The sequence below is a fragment of the Panulirus ornatus genome, chromosome 65 (genome assembly GCF_036320965.1).
Source record: "Panulirus ornatus isolate Po-2019 chromosome 65, ASM3632096v1, whole genome shotgun sequence".
Taxonomy (NCBI): domain Eukaryota; kingdom Metazoa; phylum Arthropoda; class Malacostraca; order Decapoda; family Palinuridae; genus Panulirus; species Panulirus ornatus.
In genome coordinates this window covers 6,873,999-6,898,692 of record NC_092288.1, presented here as the reverse complement: position 1 = coordinate 6,898,692, position 24,694 = coordinate 6,873,999, and the positions used below count along the sequence as shown (strand labels likewise).

Genomic DNA, 24,694 nt, shown 5'->3' with positions numbered 1-24,694 from the left:
TTCTACAACAAAACAGTTGTGGATAATTAAAAAAGAGTGAAACTGTGAATGCAAATAATACAAATAAAAAATTACAGTACAGTAGTGGAGGAAGTTTTAAGATATGGTGTTCCACAAGTGCAGAGCTTTCTCCACATAACTACATATCTGTATGTGATTACAAGGATCCTCTTAAAACACACATACACATGCATATCCACAGATGGGGCATCACAAGAGTAAAACTCTTTTCTCATTACACAAAAATAATGTAGAAATCACACAAAAGCATGAACAAATAAATTGCATGCATTCAATGCATATTTAGACAAATTCACAATAAACAATTTACACTCAAGCTTAGCGCTAAGCACAAGGTACTAACCATGCAGGGGATGAGGCAGAAACCACACTATCGATGCCACTACTAGTCATAAAATTCACTGAAACATACACAGAATGATGGTTAATATCATGGTAAAGGTATGAAACTAATATAATCTGAACAAACAGTTAGACATATTTACAATTAATTCAATCTGCACTACAATTCAGAAAGAAAGTATTTGCCAAAACCTTTTGTTGAGATAAAACAAAGCAATTACTGAAATGTTATCAAAACATGCTATGCTTCACATCCAAACTAACATACACAATAACTCCACAGTAAAGCAGACTTTGATTTTAAACAGCTTTGTCTACTCTATCCTTTCCTAAATGATATTTAGATATGTGGTGAACGCCAAACAAACTACGGATGTAATCCATTTTTTCAGAGGAATAGGTTGAGGCAGTACTTACGTTTAGGTACTCCTCATGGCCTGTTCTAGCAATCCTTGAAGACTGAGAACTTTATTTCATTCCTCTTTAATACATGAAGATTTATTTTAATAATCATTATTTACTGAATTCAACACGTTTCCTTAACAGATAGTATTTTTAAGATATACAGTGTTTCAATTAACCAGATAGTGAGTACCATAAACAGTCTAATTATCTGAATGTTTACTGTCTACTCATAATGAATTAAGTAGACCTGATTATGTCATTTCCATTTACTTAAAGTATAATTTTCTAATATGAGAACAGGATTTTCTGATACAATGAAGAGACTCTCTGAATAAGTATATCACAGCAATTAACCTTGGGCAACTCATTTCTTCTACATCAAACTATGTTCTCCAGGGCATCATTATGACCATGATATTCCCATAATATAAGTAATTATAAAGCAAATAATCACTATATTGATATTCATATGATAAAACAAAATTCTACTATATACAAAATAAGGATCAGTATGGGCTAAAGCTGCCTATCCCAACTGCTTGTTAGATGGATGTAGATTATTTTTTAAATACATAACATACCATCTACAGGGTTATCAATAAATACAATTAACAAAAAAAATATAAAATATTAGAATAAAAATCATCACTCCAGTGTTCATTCTTGATACAAAATGTTATACTGAAGTAAAAAGCAAAGAACTGCCACAGAAAGACTATAATCTACTAGCATCCAGGGATATGAGTAATAAAAAACTAAGGTCTGTTAAAACCATAGCTGAAAGGTTTAAAAAAAAAAAAAAATAAGAAATTACTAAATGATCAAGGTAACTGCTGTAAAAGCAATCAAGACTTTTCAGAGTAATGCAAAATCTAATTAAACATATTTGAGGAAAAAGTCATGCACACTGCACACCAAACAGTAAACAGAAACAGTAAACAGATTCTTCTGCTGGTGCCATAGCACATAACAGCTTGAGGATATTGTTACCATAACTCTGTCATGCACTTTTCTGATTATTTAAGCTGGTTAAAATGGACATATCTTGCATGAAAAACTTTACATATTTATTAGTAATCTATTCTGGGTTAACAGGTGTCCACACCAGGACTATATTTGGATGTTTTTAGATCTACTGGCATGTGTTATGTTTTGGAGTGTGCATCAACCTTCCCTGCTCATTATCTAGATAATACCATACATTTTGAATTTAGAGAGGCACTCTCCCATCACCTTACACAAGTAACTTTATGGGCCTCACTTGTGGTAGTACACATCCCATGACCTCATACACTGAATGTGTATTTAGTGGTACATGATGTAATCTTTATCTATTCAGTGTGATGGGAGAATTATTCATATATAAAAGTTAAAGAGGAAACTTCTTTTTTTCACAATGACCAACACAGCATGGGCAAAACATGCTCCAATCAAGGCCACATTAGATGAGAAAAAAGAAAAAATAATTAATTAGGGTGTAAAAACTGTAGTAAGATGTGTGTAAATGTTTACAATTATATAAATTTGTGCTGCTGTTCTTGATTTTGTTTTATCACATGCCTTTGTTAGTATATGAAGGCAGCAAATCTTGAAGCAACATAATCATTACAAACTGAGTTAGTTGATCACTAATGAATATTCATAGTGATACAAAACAAACTCTTTTAATAATGATGATGTTAGTATTAGATTTACTATTATTTATAATACTTGATAGCTGTTTCCCGCGCTAGCAAGGTAGTGCCAGGAAGCAAACGAAAAAAGACCTATCCCTTCATATTTCTACATATATGCATATATATACATTTTATTTATGTATATGAATGTATACATTGAAATGTATAGGTATGTATATGTGCATATGTGGGTGTCTATGTACATACATGTGTATGTGGGTGGGTTAGGTCATTTTTTCATCTGTTTCCTTTGGTTTTCATTAAATATTTTCCATTATGTTCATATTTTCATGTATACATATTTCTATCTTTATGATGAATGGCTTATCCTTTCCTACTTTTCTCAGTTTCAACTTTTGTATTCTCCTCATAATCCACTGCTATTTCTTGTATTCTCCTCATACTCCATTGTTAGTGGACGTTTAAATCTAAATTTTTCTTCTTTCTTAAACTTAAGATCATTCATGTAGCAAAAGCAAATGTCTGTTTAAGATAAGCTTTGTGAATGCATGGACCTTCATTCATCCCCATCTGTGTATGTGATACATGTCATTTATAGCAGATTTCTGGATGTACATATTCACATTTTTCCTGATCATAACACCCTCTGGCATTAAAAGGTCAAAAAGGGAGTGTTCTCAAACACATTCTGGAGTGATTATATTCACACTCCTCAAAGCCCCTGCACCTGCCTCTCAAACATTGTCTGCACGTGAAATTGTCATTCATCTGTATCTTCATTTTCTTCACTTGTTTTTGTTTCTAGTCATACTTTAACTTCACTAGTATCTCTTTCTTTAGTATTTTCATTCTGTCTTTTATTTGACTTATCATGAGAGAGAGAGAGAGAGAGAGAGAGAGAGAGAGAGAGAGAGAGAGAGAGAGAGAGAGAGAGAGAGAGAGAGAGATTTTGTGTTGTAGTTATAAAACAGCATAAAACTTGTCCTGTGGAAGCCATGTCATATCATGAATGAATTCAATATAGCCACAGCTTATACTTCGATATAATTCTATAACTGTAAATGCTGAGGCAGAATGATGAAAATAAAAGCCTTTGATTTAGAATATCTCATGTCAAAGCACTGACCTTTAAGCATCTACTAGGCAAGGGACATTACCATACTCACCCAACTCAAGGAAGGTGTGAATGGGTATTTTTCCATCTGAGAAGGTAAACCACATCCCTGAGTCACACTGATCCATGTTTCACAGGCACAAATTTATAATTCACTGAGTTGCTGAAGAGCTAATGTGGTGAGATCAGTGTTATGCCTGCACCATGTAAGAGTGTTTGGCCTCTTATTCAACCAATATCCTTTTTTTATCAATGCAAATTGAATAATGAAATACTACCAAAACCATGACCAACCTGTTGCCCATATTGCTACCCATGGGTACTCGTCTAGTGGAGGCTTGTCGTTGACGAGACAAAAAGGAGTGACCTTGGTCCATGGTTGACAAGCGCTGGCTAATCATCTGTCGTTGCATCTGCATACTCTGGAAATTATAAATTCTATTCAGTAGTTTTATTGACCATAATCAACCAAATATACAAGGCTGCAATAAATACTTATCATATTTTGATAGAAACTGTTAGGTTTCATACATTTTGATAAATATTTCATTCTTCAGAAACAATCTAGATTTATTATTTACATATTTGCCTCTCTTGCTTTATTAGGTACCAATTACAGATATCAGACAACAAAAGAGAGGATGAAGTCTGTTTTCTGTGTTGAACTCTAATACTTATAATGTATCCAAACTTTAGTAAAATTGCAGGGACTGAGGTAACAGTTGATGAACACTGTAACTACTCTGCACCACACCACATGTAATGTCACCATGCACAAGACATTGTGCTACTTTTCTTGTTTGCAAAGAAAAAACGGTAAAAAAATTCAAGTATACTCAATTATGAAACTGGTAAACTTAGGGATCATTATACTCTTCAGTACCACTACATGGAATTAGGGTTACATTATCTGTCCAATGAGACACATAATGTTACAGTATACAAAAAATAGCAATCAACAAACTAGAAAAGGCAATTCTGTACCAATTCTCGCACAAAGAATGACAAATAAAGAACCATGTAAACTTTTTGGAATAACTTACAAGATTATAGAAAGCAGTGGTTATAAGTTTTTCTTCCATATCACGTATCATCTTTGTTTTCTCTGTCTCACGCTGAAACAAGAAAATATCACATTTCTACGCATGCAGTCACTAACATCTGTACATACAGTGAGATAAATATTGATCCTAGTCATTGTTTCCTCAATCAAAAAAATCTACATCTTTATCAAGATGAATTTAATACAAAAAGAAAGGTACATGGATGGTCCTCTGTCTTCCTTTCATGAGCATCTTTTTTACCAGTATATAATGACAGTATAACTCTTTAACTACACAAATAAGTTACCTTTCCACGTGCCTTCATGCATGAGACTCATTTCTAGTTGTATGAAAAAAATTCCCATTACAGAATGAAATCTTTTACAATGAAGGAATGAATGTAATTTTACTTTTAATCTTTCCTAGTCAATGTAATCTATACATAAACTTTATCAGCATTACCTGAATAGATTTCTTTTTTTCAGACATATTTGCAATATCCCACTTTAGCGAGGTAGCATCATGAACAGGTAACTGAGCTGTGGAGGAAAAATCCTCACTTGGCCCCCTTCTCATTTTCTTCCTTTGGAAAAGTAAAACAGGAGGGGAGGATTTCCAGCCCCCTACTCCCACCCCTTTTAGTTATATTCTACAACACCCAGGAAATATGTGGGAAGTATTCTTTCTCCCTTATATAATGGCAGAAAATGAAAAATCTCTGGGAACAGCTAGAACATTTGCATAAACTGCATACATACCTCCTTCTAAACATTTCTCATGCAACACCTGCAGTTCAGAAACTCATTTTGCAGTTTTAAAGACTACCTTATTCTTAAGAGAAGTCAGAACCCATCATTTCCCATTAGTATACAGAGGGAACAAAAGAAACTTGAAAATAAGTTAGCTGTCTTGGATTGCTTGAAATCTGACAAGTCCAATTCTTAGGGTACATGAGAGCTACATCTTAAGAGAAGCATTTTTAGGGTCACGTGAGATGACAGAAGGCCAGATATACAGATTACTTAATTTCTGTAGAAACAAAAGAAGTAATCCCTAACAAACTCAATCACCAGCCACCTAGGAGGCAAGCACTACGTCTTTACTGATATGAATGATTCATAATCAAGATCTTTTCTTTACTGTTCTCTGTGCAGTATGAACCAGGTACAGTATTCAGGTTCTGATATTAGAAGATATCAAAGGTATGTACACCTTTTCTAAAGATCTAACCCTTTCATTGCACAAACAGCTTTCTTGCTGGTTCCCAGAAAGTGTTCATTATCCTGCACAAAATAAAAGTACCTAAATACCTTTTGTGTTACTAGTTCAAACCTGAAATATATAGTTTTTCTATCTGACAATAATAATCCTTATAGAACATATCACACAGTGATATATAGTTGGCTAATAAATTAAGAATTTTTTCATACTTGTTAGCCATGTCCTGCATTGCAAGGTAATGCTAAGAGTTGACAAGAAGTGGCCTTATTCACTCACATCCACTCTATCTGTCATATACAATGCAATGAAACCACAACCCTTATCCATAATTAAACCCCACAGACCTTTCCATGGTTTCTCTGGACCATTTCATATGCCCTGTCACAGCCTGCTGATTGCATGCTGCCCTCAGCATACCAAATTTCTCCAATTTGCTCAATCCCAGTCATCATTACAAAATCTTTCTTAAGAACTTTAAGGTCCACGTTTACCATATGAAAATCACATTCTAAAACTGTTCCTCTTTTCACAATACAGTACCTCTAGATTTTCAATAATCCTTTCTTTTTCATGGATGGTTGATCGAAGATTAGACACATCAGGAACAAGAGCTGGGTGATGCTTTGGATCAAGTGTCCTGATAACTGATTTGGCTTTGCCTAGGTATTTTTTGTATCGTTCTTCCATGGCAGCCATTTCACATTCCTTCTTAGACAGACTCTCTTCCAGTGACACTACTTTTTCACCTAAAATAACAGCATCATTAAGGAAACAAATTAATGTTAATTCGACATACCTTCTTTAAAATGCTTTTAACATCCAAACATATGAGTAATAATCAACATAATCTTAAAATGAAATATTCATATCAAACATTCATATAGTACTATAAAAGAAACCCACAAATCATAGTGGATGAATTAACCCCTTTACTTATTCACTGTTATATAAAAAGAAGTAATTTTCAATAAAAACATGTCTCTATTCCTCACTGTATGCTAAGTCTTCACAGTTGAGTTCACAATAATTCTGTGCTTACAATAACACAAAAAAAAAAAGACACCATTCTCTACTGTAACTTGCAAGCCCTGACGCATATAGAAACCAAAGCTGGGAAAAATATACCAACATAACTTTGAAGACCGAAATGAAAGTTACTATCAACCACCCAGCAGCACACCACAGGTTTCTAACCAGTCATTTAATATCCTTTACCATCAGTGTCACCTACAACTCACATTTGTTAAAGACCAATTTCATTCAAACGATAAGTTCAAGATACTAAATGTAGTCACTTCATGAAAATTAAATTTCTATCCTTGCTCTCTATGAGTTATAAACACTAAGATATTCATAAATTAGTTATAAGATGGTATTTTGGGACAGTGACCTCTCATTCATTAAATGTAGTTTTAGAATAATTCTTGCATGAAGAAGTGAGATGTACTTGTTGAATCTTTTTACTAAACGGTCATATAACCTCTGCTACATATACTTCCAAAAACACCTCACTGGTCCTATGCAGCATTCACAACTACCCACTTGACAGAGTAATTGACTCAATTACTGATCATCACCAATATCATGGTTTCTGTACAAACCAAGTTTTGATTCTATGTCAAAAAGAGAATACAGGAAGTCATAGCTTAGACTCAATGTTAGCTGACTCAATGAAAGACTGTTTTGCAAAAGTTGTCTCCTAATAACTTTATCACATGCCTTTCTTCAAATCTATGAATACTGCATACATTCTCTATCAGTAAATGTGATGACAACCAAGCAGTAGTATAGCTAAATGAAACTTACTCTTTTCTGTCAGTTTCCTCTCTAGCTCAGCAATCTTCCTAGCCTCCCCACTGGGTGATTTGGCTGGAGAGCCTTCAAAAGCCCTAGATGTTGCAGCCACTGCAACCGGGGGCGCCACAGCCGCAGATGCCTTAGCCTCCTCTACTTCACTTTCGAGTTCCATGATGCGATGATTCAGCTGTCTGTTAGAGTTAAGTCAGAAGTCATAGAAGATCTTTTGTCTTAAAGAATAAATGAATCTTTCTTCTTTAGGAAAAAAAATCTTACTACTGTGGTGTTACCCACTTTCTTACCAATGAAGATCATGAAGTACTTCTTATCCATAATTTTCCATTTAACTTCTTTCTAAAGTTACAGTCACTTTGATTAATACCTCGGAAGGTATCAAAGGCTAATTTTCAGTGTAAAAGCAAGAAAAATGCTATACTGCATCTCATTTAACATCATATCAGATATCTGATGTTTTCTCTTCTTCAACCATCACTATCACAAACAATTCATTAGTCTATCTGTATTCAATGGATATTTCTCAAATTTCTCTTTGTAATTCAGTGCTATTTTGAGACTCAAGTAATACTTCTAACATCCTAGTAAACAAGAATTAGCCAAAGATGGTAAAGATTTATATAAAAAGTAGAATACTTAATGTAGGTATGTCAAATTAAGGATAATGTTTATAAAGAACAGAAACCATGAATACCTTGAAGGACACTCAGTTTAATGAGAGATTAATTTCCCATCGGATAAATATGGTGAAGGGTAAGTACTCTTTTATAATAATAATAACGTCCCAAGTGACAAGGTTTCAGTGGAACATACAACCAAATTCATTCTCTCCGAAACTTGAGTGACAACAGTAAGAAATCTAATCAGATGAAAATCATACAATTATGTAAATCATGTTATCTTGTTGAGGGATGTTTCACTGAGTTTTCACATGAATTCACTGACAATAAACTTGCTTTAATCATCTACAGTAGTTCACACAGGTTATTATGATGAAAAATGAGGAAGAGAGCAAATATGTTTCATGGAAACTCAACTAATCAGACAGTTCAACTTTGTACTGTTCTTTAAGGAGCGACACTTCCTATTCCAGTTTTTGCTATTTTTCCTTAAATTTTACACAGGAGGTTTATAGAAATAGTGGAGGTGGTGTTGTCAGTGATCACTGGACCAGAACAACAGTGTGTCTGGTGTGGTTGAAAAATATACAAACTTTTTAGTTTTGCTGTTATGAAAAATACCATAAATTACACTATATTACATTAAACTGATTATAATAAGCAAAGATTTATCATACATTAAAACATTGTAATAATCAGTAATCAGTTTTTCAGTGTAGATAAAATGAATGATAAGATATGAGCAGTGACACCTCACATGACAAATAGTCCTAACTTCCACAGTTTTTAATGATATGTACTAAAAATCTATAAAACTTCTATATACTATAAGAGTAAAAGCTGTGAATGACATATACTTCTGCAGTGATTTTCTTCATTGTCATATAACCATCTTTGAACGTTTAAGTTAAATACATCTTTTAAACATCCTGGAAATGTGAATTCTGAAAGCTGGAAATGAAAACTTATTGAGATGTTTAAGGATTAACCTTCTGCCTGATATCTTTTCCCTCTCCTTTTGATTTGATTTCCTTTTCTATATCTTTATGCTTTTTCAATTTCTCCATCTCTTCACATACTGCAAAACTTATTCATAATAGCCTTATACTTATCTTCTCTAATATCTCCTCATTTAGCCACAGTACTGTATTATCAAGGAAAGATAAACTTTTATCAATTAATGCTAAAGTTCCTTTCGACACTTTTTTTCTTAACCCCTATCTTCTTTATATCAATGGCCTTCTTTACATAACCATGAATCATATGATATGACACTACTTTTCACTTTATTTCCTTGTGATGATGATCAGGCCTCCATCTAGCTTTTTGTGGACCGAATAGAAGTCATTTTCAGTTTCAGTTTTGACTACCATAGCACAACAAACTGAGAAAAACACTTACCTTGTAATATTTCACCCTCAAAAACTCAAGGAAGTAGGAATCTTTCTAAATACCTCTTCCCTTCAACAACACCCCCATTGTACCCTCTTCCAGTATCAACATTCTTGGACTTTCTATAAGTGAGTCTTGAAATTCATACATTTCTAAATCTGTAAATATACTGCTGCACTCACCTTTACATTTCATTCCTAAGTGCTCACCCTACAGATAAGCCATGTTTTTTCACATTAAATTCTACAGTAACATGGTTGGATATATTACATACCACAAAGGCAAGAAAATATTTTGTCTTATGGGTAAGAGAACTGAAAAGGGTGTACTGAACTGAAGTCGAGATGGAAGGATGGAGTGAAAAAGGTTTCAAGTGTTCACAGCCTAAACATGCAGGAGGGTGTAAGGCATGCAATGGACAGAGTGAATTTGAGCATTGTGGTATACAGTGGGCAGTACATTGTCAACAGATTGTGCCAAAGAACATTAAGCAGTCACAAGAAACCTTGGAAAGGTCTGCAGGACCTAGCTGAGGGAGCTGTGATTTTGGTGCATGACACATGACAGCTAGAAAATGAATATGAGCAAATGAAGTCATTTCTTTGGCTGTTCCTGGAGCTTCCTTGCTAATGCAGAAAATGAATTTTTTTTTTTCTTATTATCAGGAAGGAATGGGAACTTAACCTAGAAAGAAATAAAACAACTGCTGTCATCTGGAGAGCTAAAAAGTACAGAAAAAAGATCTTAGAAAAAGTTACAAGATATGGCAATGCATCTTACATGTGTGCCAACAGTAAACTTCTAATAAAACCTTTGGAAAATGGGCCATATTTCAAAAGAAGCAAACTGTATAGAAAAATTACTAAACAAATACTGGAGAGTTAGTTAATAAACAGATTTTGGACTTTTGGTGGAAAACCAACTTAAATTTAGTAAGTACATGTAGGTTACGCAAAGAAAATAGTACCTATTAAAATAACTTTTGAAGATTTACATATGAATACCTTCATCCTCATACACAAGGAACTTATGAAATACAAATCAAATTACAGCATTCAAGCCCAGTCACCCTGTGTTAATCTATCTTTCTATCTGTATCTCTGATGCCCATCCCATCTGGGAACTCCCATCAAGAGGGTGGCCACAGTAATAGAATCTCCACTTAACACTGTCCTTATATGCCTCCCTCACATATACCAATTAAGTCTCAAGAAGTACAAAGGGTGGTGAAGAAGGACCTAGCTTGCAAAATAAAATCTGAGGAAATGATAAATGGGTTTACAAAGGTCTGTTATTGGCTAAGTTGCATTAACTTTGAACACTTTTAGTTGAATTTAGGAGTTAATCATCTAAAAATGGGAAAATCACTTTACTCAGGCAATAACAAAATAATCCTTGTCTGTGCCTGTAGAGGGAAGATTGGTTATATTAGGAGCCTCTGCCACAGTGTGCTAGTTATAAATAAAATAACTCTTGTCATATCACTTACATAAGTTCATTATCAGTAACTGACAGAGAATACTGTAGGTGAATAAATCTCTCTAAAGAAGAACCTCTGACATTACTATATCATTCATGTAAGGAAGAAATCAATTTACTACCTTATCAACCCAAACCATGACTAGTATTGCAAAAATACAGGAAGAATCAATAAAAATAAGACATTACCTTTCTATATAAGTGGCATATATGAAGTTTTAATATACAAGGGATCAGTGTTAATATCATCACAGGTTAACATGGAGAAGGGGAAGACCTCTGATCTCCAAGACAGAAAATGGGTTTGATCCCACAACCAAGCACATATGATAGTTGGTTAATCCATTTGACTAAGTGACATCTACCTATTACCTTTAGTGGGGAAATGCATGACATATTAGTCAGTTATGTTAAAAATGAAACTGACATTCCTGAATTCTAATAAGTCTTATCAAGTTACAAATTATAACTACCTATGTAAAGTAGTAAACTCATTGCTAATTAGTTTCAAATAAGTTAATTATGAATGCAGTCAAAAAGTTTTATCACAAAGATTTATAACACATTTGGAAGGAGCCAACAAAATACAACACAAAATGGGGTTCATGCATTGTGACTAAGACATCACTAGTGTTTTGGTGAGTTTATGTTTGCAGTAACTGGCAGAAGTATTAACAGCAGGTCACTAGCATGTGTTAGTAAAGCAAAGACAAGAGCACGAAACTAGGATAAGGTCAGCAATAATCTGCAAGCAAACAAGCCCAAGCAACCCAAAGGAGGGTATATTGAAATAAAACAACTCATATGAACTCATAAGTAGCAAATTGTATTTTGATATTCTATACATTATCAAAATTAACTTATATGATTTATATAAAAATGCTGTAAAATAATGCATACTCAGCAGCTGAGATTACTACAGACTAACCCCTTACCTCTACCAGTTACACTTAGATGAGCAATTACTCAGTTTTCTGCAATGGAAAACTGAGGATGCTAGTCAGCAACAGAGGAACAGGATTGCTAGGGCTTGTACTGCTACATCACACTCCAGACAAAGATTGGCTAATAGTGCTACATCATATTCTAAGAATGACTTAGGATTTGTCTACCAAAATTAACCATTCTGTCGCCAGCTACATCCAAACGTCTCAAATATCTGAATACATCAGTTTTCTTTTTATGTTATTAAATGCTATAACTCGTTCAGGTATGCTTAATGAAGACAGAGGGTCAGATTTTAATGAAATATCAAATGTCCTAATACAATGATTACATTTACAATGCAGCACAATACTATCGTAATGTGTCAAATATTTTGACACAATTCTGCATTAAATCCCCAGGAAGTATATTCAATAGAAAGAACTAGCTGTATAATTGCTATAAATCACTTACAAGCAGAAAAAGGATATTTCTGTCCATATGGATTGGTATCATCCTATTCAAGCATGAGCGTGTGAACACAGTAATAAAGAAATTAGGATTATTTTGATTATAATATATAGATTATAGTATATGGATTTGTAATAAAAGATACTGAGTTCATTTAATAATTCATATCTTGTATTGGACTGTCATCTTTTAAAAATCATAAGGGAACCATCTGATTAAGTGAAAAAATGCATGGGAAATGTTTTTACATCAATCAAGTTCAGTCCTTTCTAAAAGCTCATCTCACATTTTAGAATAATATTATCTGCATTTCAATTTTATTCTTCAATTGTTCTGCCATTACTAGCCAAAGTAAACAGCATTTACAATATCTACATTATTCATAGATACTTACTTAAAGTATGATATACTTTTCTGAACAAAATTATCTTATATCTTAATAAAAGAATTATGCAAACTAATGTATTGTACATATACTATCAGCAAAATACAGCTGGGAACCCTACTAAAAAAAATCACTGACCTAATTAATGAGGTCCAAACACTTACAATGCCATGTCATTCAATTTCATGGATGGATAAAGAAGAATAAAGTATGCCATCAAATCTGTCACGGTATGTAATATTATCACAAGTCTTACACCATTAGAGCTCCAAAACGACAGATTAAACCTGTATCAGTTTTTATCAAATTTTCCCAATTGTGCTTTACCACATAATCTTTCATCATATGAATGGTTCCATCTTTGACGAACACTATTACAGAACTGTACCTATCATCAGGCGTTGTTGATTAGCAACAGATTATTATTTTCATTCAAACCTAGGACCCCTTTCATGGGGCTCCTGTAGCTTTAAGACTATGCTACAATCAGCAGCAGGAAATGATGGCCTACTTTGGAGTAAGAAGTTCCTTGATGATGATACATCCTTCCTGAAGGTGACTTTTCACTTGCTATGTAACCTTATGCAGGTGGAGTTAGGTAACACCCTCAGAAACACAGCATAAACACAAATCACTTAATTCAATTGCTTTTCTCAGATTCTTTTCCTAATCTATTTTTGAAGTCCTTCCCTAATGATGCTCTTCTTAACTTATTCAACAAGGACAAAATCCTGTTATGCTTATATATTGGTTTTCCACTGTAGCTTAGTAGGAACAAGAAAAGGAATAATGATGTGACTGGAATGAGAGCTTATATTGTGCTGGTAGGTAAAGTAGGGGTAGTTTGTAGTTCACATGCAACAACTGACAACCATGCAACAACTGGCAAGCAGATACACACTCAGTTTTGAAAGCACATTCCAGAAAAAATGGAAAAAATATACATATAAATAATCCTCCCTGTTCAAAATGCTATCAATGACAGTAGTATTCTAATAAAACTCTTTACTGAGTTCAGAAGGGCTGCCTCTCTGCTAATTTCCATTTATAAATTTTTTTACTGACTGTTCACAACCACATTGACTGTCTTTTGTTATTTCAAATCAGCTGAATCATCCATCATAAATGATAATGTTACATAATGTATCATTTAAGATATATGAGTGTAAAATCAATATTCAGTCCACTACTGGGAAGGTAAACAGCATGATAACTAATCAGAGATAAAGTTAACACTTCTCTGAGATCAATCAATGAATATGAAAATAAATATCATAAATTATATTAATAAATAATTGTTTTTCTTACTACAAGGATAATATTTTCAAGCTGAAACTGATTATATTGTTACCATAATTCTGCTGGTTGTTTTATACAGTTAATGATAATTATCACAGAAAAAAATTCTTGAATAATAAAATATTGGTTTCAATTAACTCCCTGCATTTTACTGGAATGTCAGAAACAGATAAGTGGACAAGCATGATCAATACCAGATAAATGCCCTAGATATACCAATTTCTATGTCCATGATAATTTTGCTCTATAATTAATCACTGTTATACCATTATCTACTTTCATAATTAAACAAAACTCTCCATGATAAATCATTTATGAACGTGATGTCTCTGATGTGAATGTGATGCTGTCAGAATCACAAAACTATATTTCCTGCTGATTAGTCTCTTCACCAGCAACAGTTATTCAATAATAAAATTTCACAAGCTATCTCAATATATCCAAAACAATATTCTTCTATTATAGCTGTCAGAGAGTTTTCTCTTGTGAGATTCGGAGGTAGAGGCTATGGAATAATGCTATTTTCTTCATTATGAAGACAATGTTCTCATAATAAAAATTTAATCTAAACTGAGTTTTGCTGCAAGAAAAAATTAAACCCCCCTGATCTGTAATTCCTATGAAATTCCAAATTACTCATATTTTTGAGATCTGGAAATGGCATTTCACAGAACTGGTTAATGGCATGGCTTGGTTTATTCATCTCAGGCAAGAAAAACATGCCTGTGACTAAGTATTAACAAGATGCATGTGACAAACATCATACCAAGACAGCATGAGCACTGCTCATAAAATTAAGTAGTTTTCCAAAAGGGCTCTATGTACACATACTTCATGGTATAGGTACACATGCATTTTCATAGTATTCACATACGACCTCACATATGAAATAAAACAATAGTAAAACCTAAAGTTATTCACACCTAATTAGTACTAATAACAATTAGTGATTCTGTCACATAATAATGTTAATACAAAAATGGTAAGCAATGCTTTTGTATTTCCTCTATCACTTGACAGTGGCAGTTGTAGTCTAGAAAGCACAATAAATCAAGCTGACATAAGCTGCTTACTACTAAAAATTGCACAAACTACAATATTATTTATTATACCTGTGGTTCAGCTGAATCCTGCTCACTTTAGCTAAGATTTGAACATTTTCATGCGGCTTCACCAAACTCAAACCTTAATTACAACCGAGTCAGAATAACAGCTACTGTTCTGGAACATCCAAGATGTTTTACAAACCATAAATGCACTTTTAATTTTAGAAAAATGAAAATGAACAATGTTTTATCTACAGTGAGCATTAATGCAATATTAATTCTAAGTTTGGCACAATACTGCAGTTTGAAAATTCTTAACTAATAATATGCACATGAGCACCACAAGGCAATAAGTCCTAGACACACCATATATGACTAGTTTTATGGGCGGTAGTAAGCCAGGCTTACTTATTTTATTTCTTACATTAAAAGAAATGAACATATTCTAAGTTTTCAAACTGAGAGGATAATGTTAATGTTACAACATAAACAACTGCTGTTATGATATTATCATGACTAGAAAAGGGCAGAAATAAAACAGGAGGAGACAGAAATAAAGGAGGTAAGTTATCTCAATTGTATAAATATAATCACAGGCACATAAATGCCAACAGTAAAAAATTACTGGTTTTAAGTTAGCTGCACATCAGAGATCTAAATAAAAAGCTATAGTGGAATCGGAAAAATTTCATAAAATGTAGAATTTATGATGCAAATCCATATTTTAATCAATCCTGTTCTATAGCTTCGACAATTATGAAATTAAATTAGAACAAAATTATAAAAATCCCTGCCACACACTTTTGCTATGGTGTACAAAGGGTGAACATAGCATTAATTGTCTCAGCCACCATATGCTTAGCTGATTTGTGTTTTGGTTTTATGACTCCACCATTAACTGATGGTAGTAACATTTCCTTTGCTGCAGTTTTTCTCTGTTTCTTTGCTTTAATCTGTCTACGAAAGAAACTATATGTGCGAACAAGTGATGCTGCATCATCTGTCTCATCATTAATGGCTGCAGACATATTTTCTTCTTCAGGGACTCTGTGAATTTCACCATTATTACTTTTCATTTTGTTACAATCATCATCAATATATGGCTTGAACTGACGTGGATTATATTCACCCATATCTGAGGCATTATCTGTACAATAATCTGTTGCAGATGGATCTTCATCTGCATCATCTGGACTAACTGAAGTGCAAGATTCTGAGCTAACAAGAGGGGCAGCATACATTCCTAGAGTTAATTTCCGTTCTAGAGTCTCAAGATCAGTGTCTGTGTCGGTGGTGTACAGAACCCCATCTTTTTCTGACTTTTGAATCTGAGATTCTGAGGAAACTTCGAAGTGTGTGAAAAGTGTGTCGCTAAGCAAAGTAACCTCAGAGGTGCTTTTCTTGCTTTTGGAGGATGCCTGTGATTTAACATTGGAAGTTTTTAAAGTAGCAGTCTTTGGAAATGACATTCGTTCTCTTGGGGAAACTGGCGAGTAGTGACCTAAAGGTGTTTCACTTTCAGTTCGCGTTATTTGTCTTACTACAGGTTCACAAAATTTAACATGATTATTGGACTTAACATGTGGCACTGAGATCTGGTTTTTAGTACAAACTAGAGAAGAGCTATTCTTAGAGGATAAACTACTCTTTGGAGATTGATTATTCTCTCTTGTGATACCTTCCCTTGATGTGAGGGGACTGACAGCATTATTGAAGCCATGAATTGAGGTGGAACCATTAAAACTTTTCACATTAGAAGGATATTTCATTGCAGAGTAACTACAAGTTCTAACATCTTTTGAATAATCTGGTACTGGTTTGCTATCTTTGTTAAGTTTACTGGTATAAGAAGTGTTTGTTTTAGCAAATGTTACTGTTTTTACATCAGTTCTGTCTTTTGTAGATGAATTACCAGAACTATGAAGAACACTGCTTCTCTCATTCTTTACCTTTAATTCCTTTCTTTCACCACAAAGAGAAGGTGTGCCGCTGCTATGTATATTATCCATAACCCTGGTCTTCCTCCCCAAATCACTGGCATCTTTCTCTTGTGGCTGCGGTTTACTATTACTAAGAACAGTATGGTAACCTTCGTGAGATATTATGTTACTTTTATTGGATGATGGAGTATGAGAATCAGATGATACAAGGATATTCCCTGAAAGATTCTTACTATTTCCTTTCTCTACATTTGAATTACTCTTTTCTTGCTGGGATCGCTGCCCTTTGTCTGGGCTACTAGCTCGCCCTACAAGAAGAGTTTGTGTAACTGGTACTTCTTTGATATTAGTGGCTGCCTCATTAAGTGCAACTGTTGAAGGTGAATTTTTACAAGATCTATTACGAGTAGCGTTTATGCTATTAGGCAAACGTGGAGAGTTGTGAGGAGTGGGGGATTCTGGCGGTAGGGATGATCGGACAAAGCTTCCACTAGTCCTACGACCTTGTGGGGAAGACACTGGCAGTGGGTTTGTAGATGTATATGTGGGAGATGGTGCTAAGGAAGCTGAGGATACATGTGGGGAACAATGCAGTGTTCCATCCACTGTTGGTTTAATCAATGAAGTTTTAACTGATTGAGTATGTACAAAAGACAAATCTACCATGGTTGATGGAAGGTATAATGTTGACAGAGGAATAATTGATGAAGAACAATTCATATGCGGTGACAAAGGTGGAGAAACTGGTAACTGTCGGAGTGGGGATGTTGGAGATGGAGATGTCCCATGGTTATACTTATATGGGGGATTATAAGAACATACAGTATGAGGTCGTGGAGGTGATACAGGAGATGCACACTGAACTTGTCCTACTTCTTTGCCACTACCTTCACCATTGTCTTCCCCTTGAGAATTATGAGAGCAACAGTGAAGGCAGGAAGTGTGTGCTGGATGAGAATGGTGCATCACTGAAGGAGACGACATTCGATTACCACCTAATGCCGGCAGAATGTCTGTCATGTGATGGGTTGTACATTCTTCAACTATGGATGGAATAACAGGACTCAAGCAACGATACACTCCTGACATCCCTGATTCTAAGGTGCCAGAGTAAATCCCTGAGATACCAGAGTCAAGTGTCCCATTGTAATCTGGTGAGTGGGGCTCAGTACAACCAGTATCTTCACAACCTTCACAGCTACTGGGTGAAGTGCGACAACAGCCACTATCTTCATTTGTTGGTGATGGTGACAACTTGAATTCATGAATGTGGCGAATGACAATTGGACTTTCCTTGCTGGTCTGGGTTGCAAAGGATGAAGAAGAAACGGGTAGAGGAGGAAAAGATCTAGGTTGTGGCAAAGGTAAAGTTGAAGTCAAAAAATTAGCAGACAGCAGTCCTTTAGGTTGACGCAAAATCAGCAAATCTGATTCACTAGCCCATTTCAAATTTCTCTTAAATAACTTCATCTTCTTATTAGGATCAACATTGATATATGCATCTAGAAAGGAAAAACCTGGGACATTTGGTGGGGTGATGGACTCTCCCCTCTGGTTTGGCCGGAGGTGGCCTAAATCTCCCTTGGAATCCCACCTGTTCTCCTGTGTCAGGGAGTTTTGGCGATCCTGTAAGTCTGACACCAAAGTTTGAAGAACAGGTAGTTGTTCGCTGCTTTCGCCCTCTGCTGCTCTTTGTTTCAGCATGCTATTTTCATGCTGTAGTCGCATCAGCTTTTCTCTGTGAATATACATGGGAATTCAATATATTATGGCCGATGCAACTGACAAAATCTACAAACTTAACTGTAAATCTTTATGAATAGATATAAAGTTTGAGAAGAGATGGGCAATCATAAAAGGCAAAGAAGTATTCTGTCACCAAATAATATAATTAATTGTCATATATGAAGACAACAACAATCACCAGGGAATAATCCAATCAAATGAGCTACTAGTACATACCAAACTATGACATACATAGATGGCACTTTACATCACAAGTATTCTGAATTATAATGTCTTACTCTTCAGCAGTTTTTGTTATAAAATTCAAGTGGGAGATAAGCAGTGACTAGGGAGGTATTACCATCTAGATGCTGGGATGTAGAATGACATTTTTGCAGTGAAACATCACCATAAAGGCTGTCATATTACCTTACAGTGACCTGATTCACTGTTTTTCTTTCTCTGCCTCATATATATGTGGGCTGCTAGAACTCAATCCACAAATGCAAACTTCTAAATTTTTTTGCTTAACACTTGAAAATACTCAAATGATTATTCATCCTATATCACAAGGTTCCTTTATCCCTGAGGACACGGCAGGAACAAAACTACCTATGTATGTCCTGCATGCTGTAAGAGGCACCTGATAGTGGCAGGAGTTGTACTGTCATTTTCTAAATAAAGAAATAGAAGAAAGAGCCAAGTGAGGAGTGCTCCTCGAAGGCTTAAGATAGGGTGTCTGAATGTATAAGGGTATAACTCGGATGAGAAGAAGGGGAAAATGTGATCTGTTTGGGAATAGGAACCTTGACATCTTAGCTCTGAGGGAAACCAAACTCAGGGTGAAGGGGAAGGGGAAAGAAAAGTTTTGGAATGGCTAAAGGGTAAATTCTGGGGTTAGTGTAAGGGTGAAAGTAAAGGAAGGGGCCACCAGCAGCAAAGCTAACTAAATATGCATTTTGTGATAAAAGCCCCAAACTTTCACTGTTTGTGAATTTACATGTACTAATCTTTTTAAGATACTGAAACAACTGATACTGTACATATAATTTCCTATCATGAATTGCAGCCTATAAGTTGACTTTTGAAGCATAATCTTTTGTTTCCAAAACTAAAAATCGACTTACAGGATATGCATAAAGTGGCACCATCTTAGGTCTACATCACTTGCTACTTGGTTGTAACTCAGACCTTAACACTTAACAAATAAAATACTATTATGGTACCTGCATGAAGTATTTGCTACTATTATTCAACATTTAACCTTTTCAAAATGCATAGGAATCTATTACAAATAACAGCTGAAATAATGAATGACAGTGACAACCTCAACATTGGCTTGTTCAGTGTCAGCAAGTATATACCTAAACCAGAATCTTTTGCTGAAAAAGTTAAGGCTGACCAAGATACCAGGTCAACTTTAAGGCTACACTCTACAGCACCTGTATTGTACAGTGAGGGAGTTTTAAATTCATGGAGCACCATCTATTGAACACTCTCAGCTATTATACAACTTAATGCAAGCTGTTTGCATTAACTACTTCCTAAGTCATCTTATTCCATTTACCCACCACTCTTATTTCATAAAAGTACTTCTAAACATATCTTTTTTTAAATTTCTTGCTTAATTTCATGTTATGTCTTTTGGTTGTCCTATCCCTACATGTCTTGAAGAACTCTTCACTATCTACATCATCAATCTATTTCAAAAACTTAAAGGTTGTGATCACATCACCTCTCATTCTTCTTTTTTCCAAAGTAGGCATATCTAAAGCCTCATGCCTTTCTCTGTAACTCAGTTTTCTTAATTCTGGCGCCATTTTTGTTGTCCTCTGTTGGACCTTCTTTATCAGCTCATTGTGCTTCTTTTGGTGCATGTGCATTTATTTCATGAAAATGCACACTTTTAGCTTGAAATCATTTGCATACAATGCAAAGTAATTAAAGCACAGCTCAAACTATTACTAAATACTACAAAAATGTTTAGATAACTATACACTTATAACTTCTATATGCTCTATCACAAATATTTGTCAGCAGCACAGTGTATCAAAGAAACACAGCCATTCATTACATACTACATTTTCATATAATGAAAACAAGTAAACATTAAAACGAAATTTCATGAACACAAAAACTGTGAGCAGTTTTAACTTACCTTGTTTATGGCTGTATATAAGTTGAAATTGATAGCATTTTTGGCTTGGTATTACACCATTTATATAAGCTACATTTCAGGGCTTGTTTAAAACTTAAAATTTTGTTCAGTAAACAGAAGGTGCTCCAGAGGCAGGAAGATAAAGGGAAAGGTAAGAATTGATAATGCAAGGTATGTAGCATTTTCACATGGTTCATGATTAATCAGCTCACCGAACACAGTTGTATGGAAGTCTTGATGCTAATCTGGTGCAGTTTGGCTTCCAGTTATTCAGAATCCAGCCACTTTAACTGCAAAGGGTTAATAAACTGTGCTCTATTTTAATTCTAACAATTAAAGGAAAAACATAAGAAAATAAGTTGGAGAGGAGTATATTGATCTGTATATGATGCACACACCTGATTTCATGAGGAACAACTTCCAGTAGGTCAACATCTGAAAGATCTGATGGTGGCCTTGAAGCAGTGTCTGATGTTAATGTCGTTATATGGCATTTCATTTCTTCTATGTTTTCTTTTAGCGCATCACGTTCCTTTGTCAGGCGCTACGGAGGAAAGCCTCTATTACAAAATAAGATTTATGAAGGTGAAATTAAGAAAAAAGAAAGCAAATTTTGCAGAAACCAATGTGGATCTAACAACTGGAGGGACATACATGCTAAGGTAGAAAAATAATGAATTTTTTTCATGCTTATTTGTCGTTTCCCAGGTTAGCAAGGTAGAGCCAGGAACAGACAAAGAATGGCCTTATTCACTCATATCCATTCATAAGCTGTCATGTACAATGGACCAAAACCAGAGCCCCTTATCCACAACTAGGCCCCAAGGACCTTTCCGTATTTCCCTTAACCACTTCATATGACCTGGTTCAGCCCATTGATAGCAAGTCACCCTCTGTATACTAAGTAATTTCAATTAGCTCTATTCCTTACATGCCTCACACCTTACTGCATGTTCAAGCACTAAAACCTCAGAGCAACTCTCTCTCTATCCTTCCACTTCCTCCTTGGTCTCCCCCTTTTCCTAGTTCCACCCACTTCTAACATGCATACCCTCTTAGTCATTCTCTCCTCACTCATCCTCTCCATCTGTCCAAAGTATTTTACTACATCCTCTTCAGCTCTACTGTACATACCTCTCATACTACCACACCTCTCTCTTACTCTATCATACTTTATTTGATCAAACCTCCTTATACTACATATCATCCTTAAATATCCAATTTCCAAGACATCCACCCTCTTATGCACATTTTCACTTAGGTCCAAGCCCTTTATCTATACAACACTGATGGGACTACTATACCATCAAGTAAACCCATCTTGGCCCTCACAGAAGTGAATTCTTCACACATTCCTAAATGCATCCAGGACTATCAACCCTTCAACCATACACATAAATGTTGACAGTCACAGGTTCCTCACAAGGTGCAGTACCAACATTACCAGAGACCATGATCAGAAGCTGATAAAGAGGAAATTAAGAAAGATGTAAAGAAATATTAGTTTAATGTAAGGATAGTGGATAGCCGTTATGGTTAAAGCAAGGAGGCACTGAATGCTGGCAACTTACAAAGATTTAAAAAGCTTCATGATGATACACAAACTGAGACAAAGCCCCACAAGGGTAAAACTCTGTCCCCATAATGTATAAATAAAAAATTATCATGGATATAGGAAGAATAATGTAGGTGAGGCAATGGATATAAACAAGACAGGATGAGACAGTAACTAAGAGGAAATGTACAGGGTGAGAAGAAAGTGAAATGTGGTGCAACAAAAGTCAATGGCGTGTTGTGACAGAAAAATAAGGCAGCAGGATAGCAAATCTATCCCAAGTAAATAGGTGTTCCAACCCTTTCCTTGACTGTGAGATTTGGATTCAAGACCCCCAGTTAAGCAAAGGTTAATCACTGAAAAAGATGCAAGACTGCATTCATTTGATTCACCATTTGTTCATAAGAATGGAGTTAACATTAAAAGACACAGAGACAGAAGAAAAGAGAGGTATAAAAAGAAAGCATCTCTTGACTGAGAGAAACATCATGTCATGGTTTTAGAAAAGAGAAGCATATGTAAAACCTTACTGAGAAATTCTGATTACTAGGTGCTGAAACACAGTCAAGTCCTGGGAGTTTAGTACATGAGAGTACAGCATTTCCAAAATTCTTCATATTCATTAAGCTATTTCACATGCAAAAGATTTACCCACAAAAAGCAAATATGTGGAAAGAGAGATATCTGTTTAACAAGTTAAATACATGAAAAAAAGACAATGCGCTATCCAGATATAAGCTTCTACTAAGTTACTGATGGCAGCTATAGTATCTAAATACCATGATGTATCTCAAGTTTGATGCAAAAGACATTTCAAAAGACAAAAATCTTAGCAAATATTCAAAAATTCATTATTTCTAAATATAAAACACAAAGGAAGTTCATGAATACATAAAAAAAGAAGAGGGATATGAGGATAAAAAAAATCATACTCTAAAAGACAATAAACAGAAAATGGGGGAGGTATGATAGCTCACATCTTTCTCTTGCATAACTGCCTCCATTTTCTCTGTCAGTTTCTTATTCTCAAACACCTGTCGATCAGTCTTCTTAGCTTCGTCTGCTAATTTCTGGTGCATCTCAGCCACTTGCTTCTTGTAAAGATCCAGCTGAGGACGCCAAGTTCCACTCTTTTTCACTTCCTGTAAAATTTGAAGGATTTACTACTAAGCAAAAAAATCCATCTTTCAAACTCTTAATATCACAGAACTCAAAGACACCTTTGATGGGACTCCTACAGCTCTGAGCTTGTGCTCTACTTAAGAACATTAAAAAGATGGACTCCTGTGGTGCAAAAAGGTCCTTGAAATGACTGTACTCCCAAGAAATATTCAAAGGCTCAGAGATGCAAACATAGTTTATAAACATATATTATTAACCTCAATATAAAAAAAACTGCAAGAAATAAGTACCTCCTCTAATTCCATGTTGTGCTGCATGTAGTCTGAGTTCTTCTCCTCAAGAATTCTGACCTGACGTTTAAGGTCACTTAGCTCCTCCAGTTTCTTCTTGTAAGTTTCCATTGTTCCCTCGTACACCACAGCACGTTCACTCATTTCCCGTAGTGCATCAACCTGACAATAACGTATGCAGGTATATCAGTTTGTCATCAAAATATCAGAGTTATACATTCAGTGGATCAAAGTTTTGATTGTGATCAAACATAGATAGTAATTGGTAGGCAGCCAACGACCAGTACTTCACGCCTGGGTATTTTTTTTTTTTCATAGTGATGGCTGCATAGTGACCCAGTACTTAAGTGGTTGTCAAGCTGCATTCCTCTAACCCAGGTAGCTGTCTTTTCCTTCTCCCTCACCCAAACATGGACTACTGGCCATAAACATACAATCTCTCCTTGTCATACATAACAAATGACAACACTTAACTCAAACAACTGATCTGAGTATACCATGGAATAGTTTATGGCACTTGGATGTGAATGGTATGCTGTGGTTTCTGTACATTAAACATGACAGCTTGAAAGTGCATGAATGTCAATGAGACCATTGTTCATTTGTTCCTAACATTACCTCACTAAGGCAGAAATATTTAGGCATATAAAAATATAAAGGAAAGACCAAGGACAAATGAAAAAAGTAAACACA

At 34.9% G+C, this 24,694-nt stretch overlaps 1 protein-coding gene across 2 annotated transcripts in view; it reads right to left on the bottom strand.

Moving 5' to 3' along the window:
- The window catches only part of hook (hook microtubule tethering protein), a 110,496-nt gene that overhangs the window by 5,179 nt on the left and 80,623 nt on the right, over positions 1 to 24,694 (bottom strand). Inside the window, exons 9-17 of one of the 2 annotated variants that reach the window (XM_071658087.1) lie at positions 24,002 to 24,163; positions 23,567 to 23,731; positions 21,433 to 21,578; positions 18,746 to 18,889; positions 7,590 to 7,771; positions 6,324 to 6,529; positions 4,563 to 4,634; positions 3,814 to 3,941; positions 365 to 422 (exon numbers count right to left, since the gene is read on the bottom strand). In XM_071658087.1, coding sequence (XP_071514188.1) covers positions 407 to 422; positions 3,814 to 3,941; positions 4,563 to 4,634; positions 6,324 to 6,529; positions 7,590 to 7,771; positions 18,746 to 18,889; positions 21,433 to 21,578; positions 23,567 to 23,731; positions 24,002 to 24,163 — 1,221 coding nt within the window. In that variant the 3' untranslated portion in view covers positions 365 to 406. The remainder of the gene's footprint in view (positions 1 to 364; positions 423 to 3,813; positions 3,942 to 4,562; positions 4,635 to 6,323; positions 6,530 to 7,589; positions 7,772 to 18,745; positions 18,890 to 21,432; positions 21,579 to 23,566; positions 23,732 to 24,001; positions 24,164 to 24,694) is intronic. The other variant, XM_071658086.1, reaches the window with a different exon arrangement.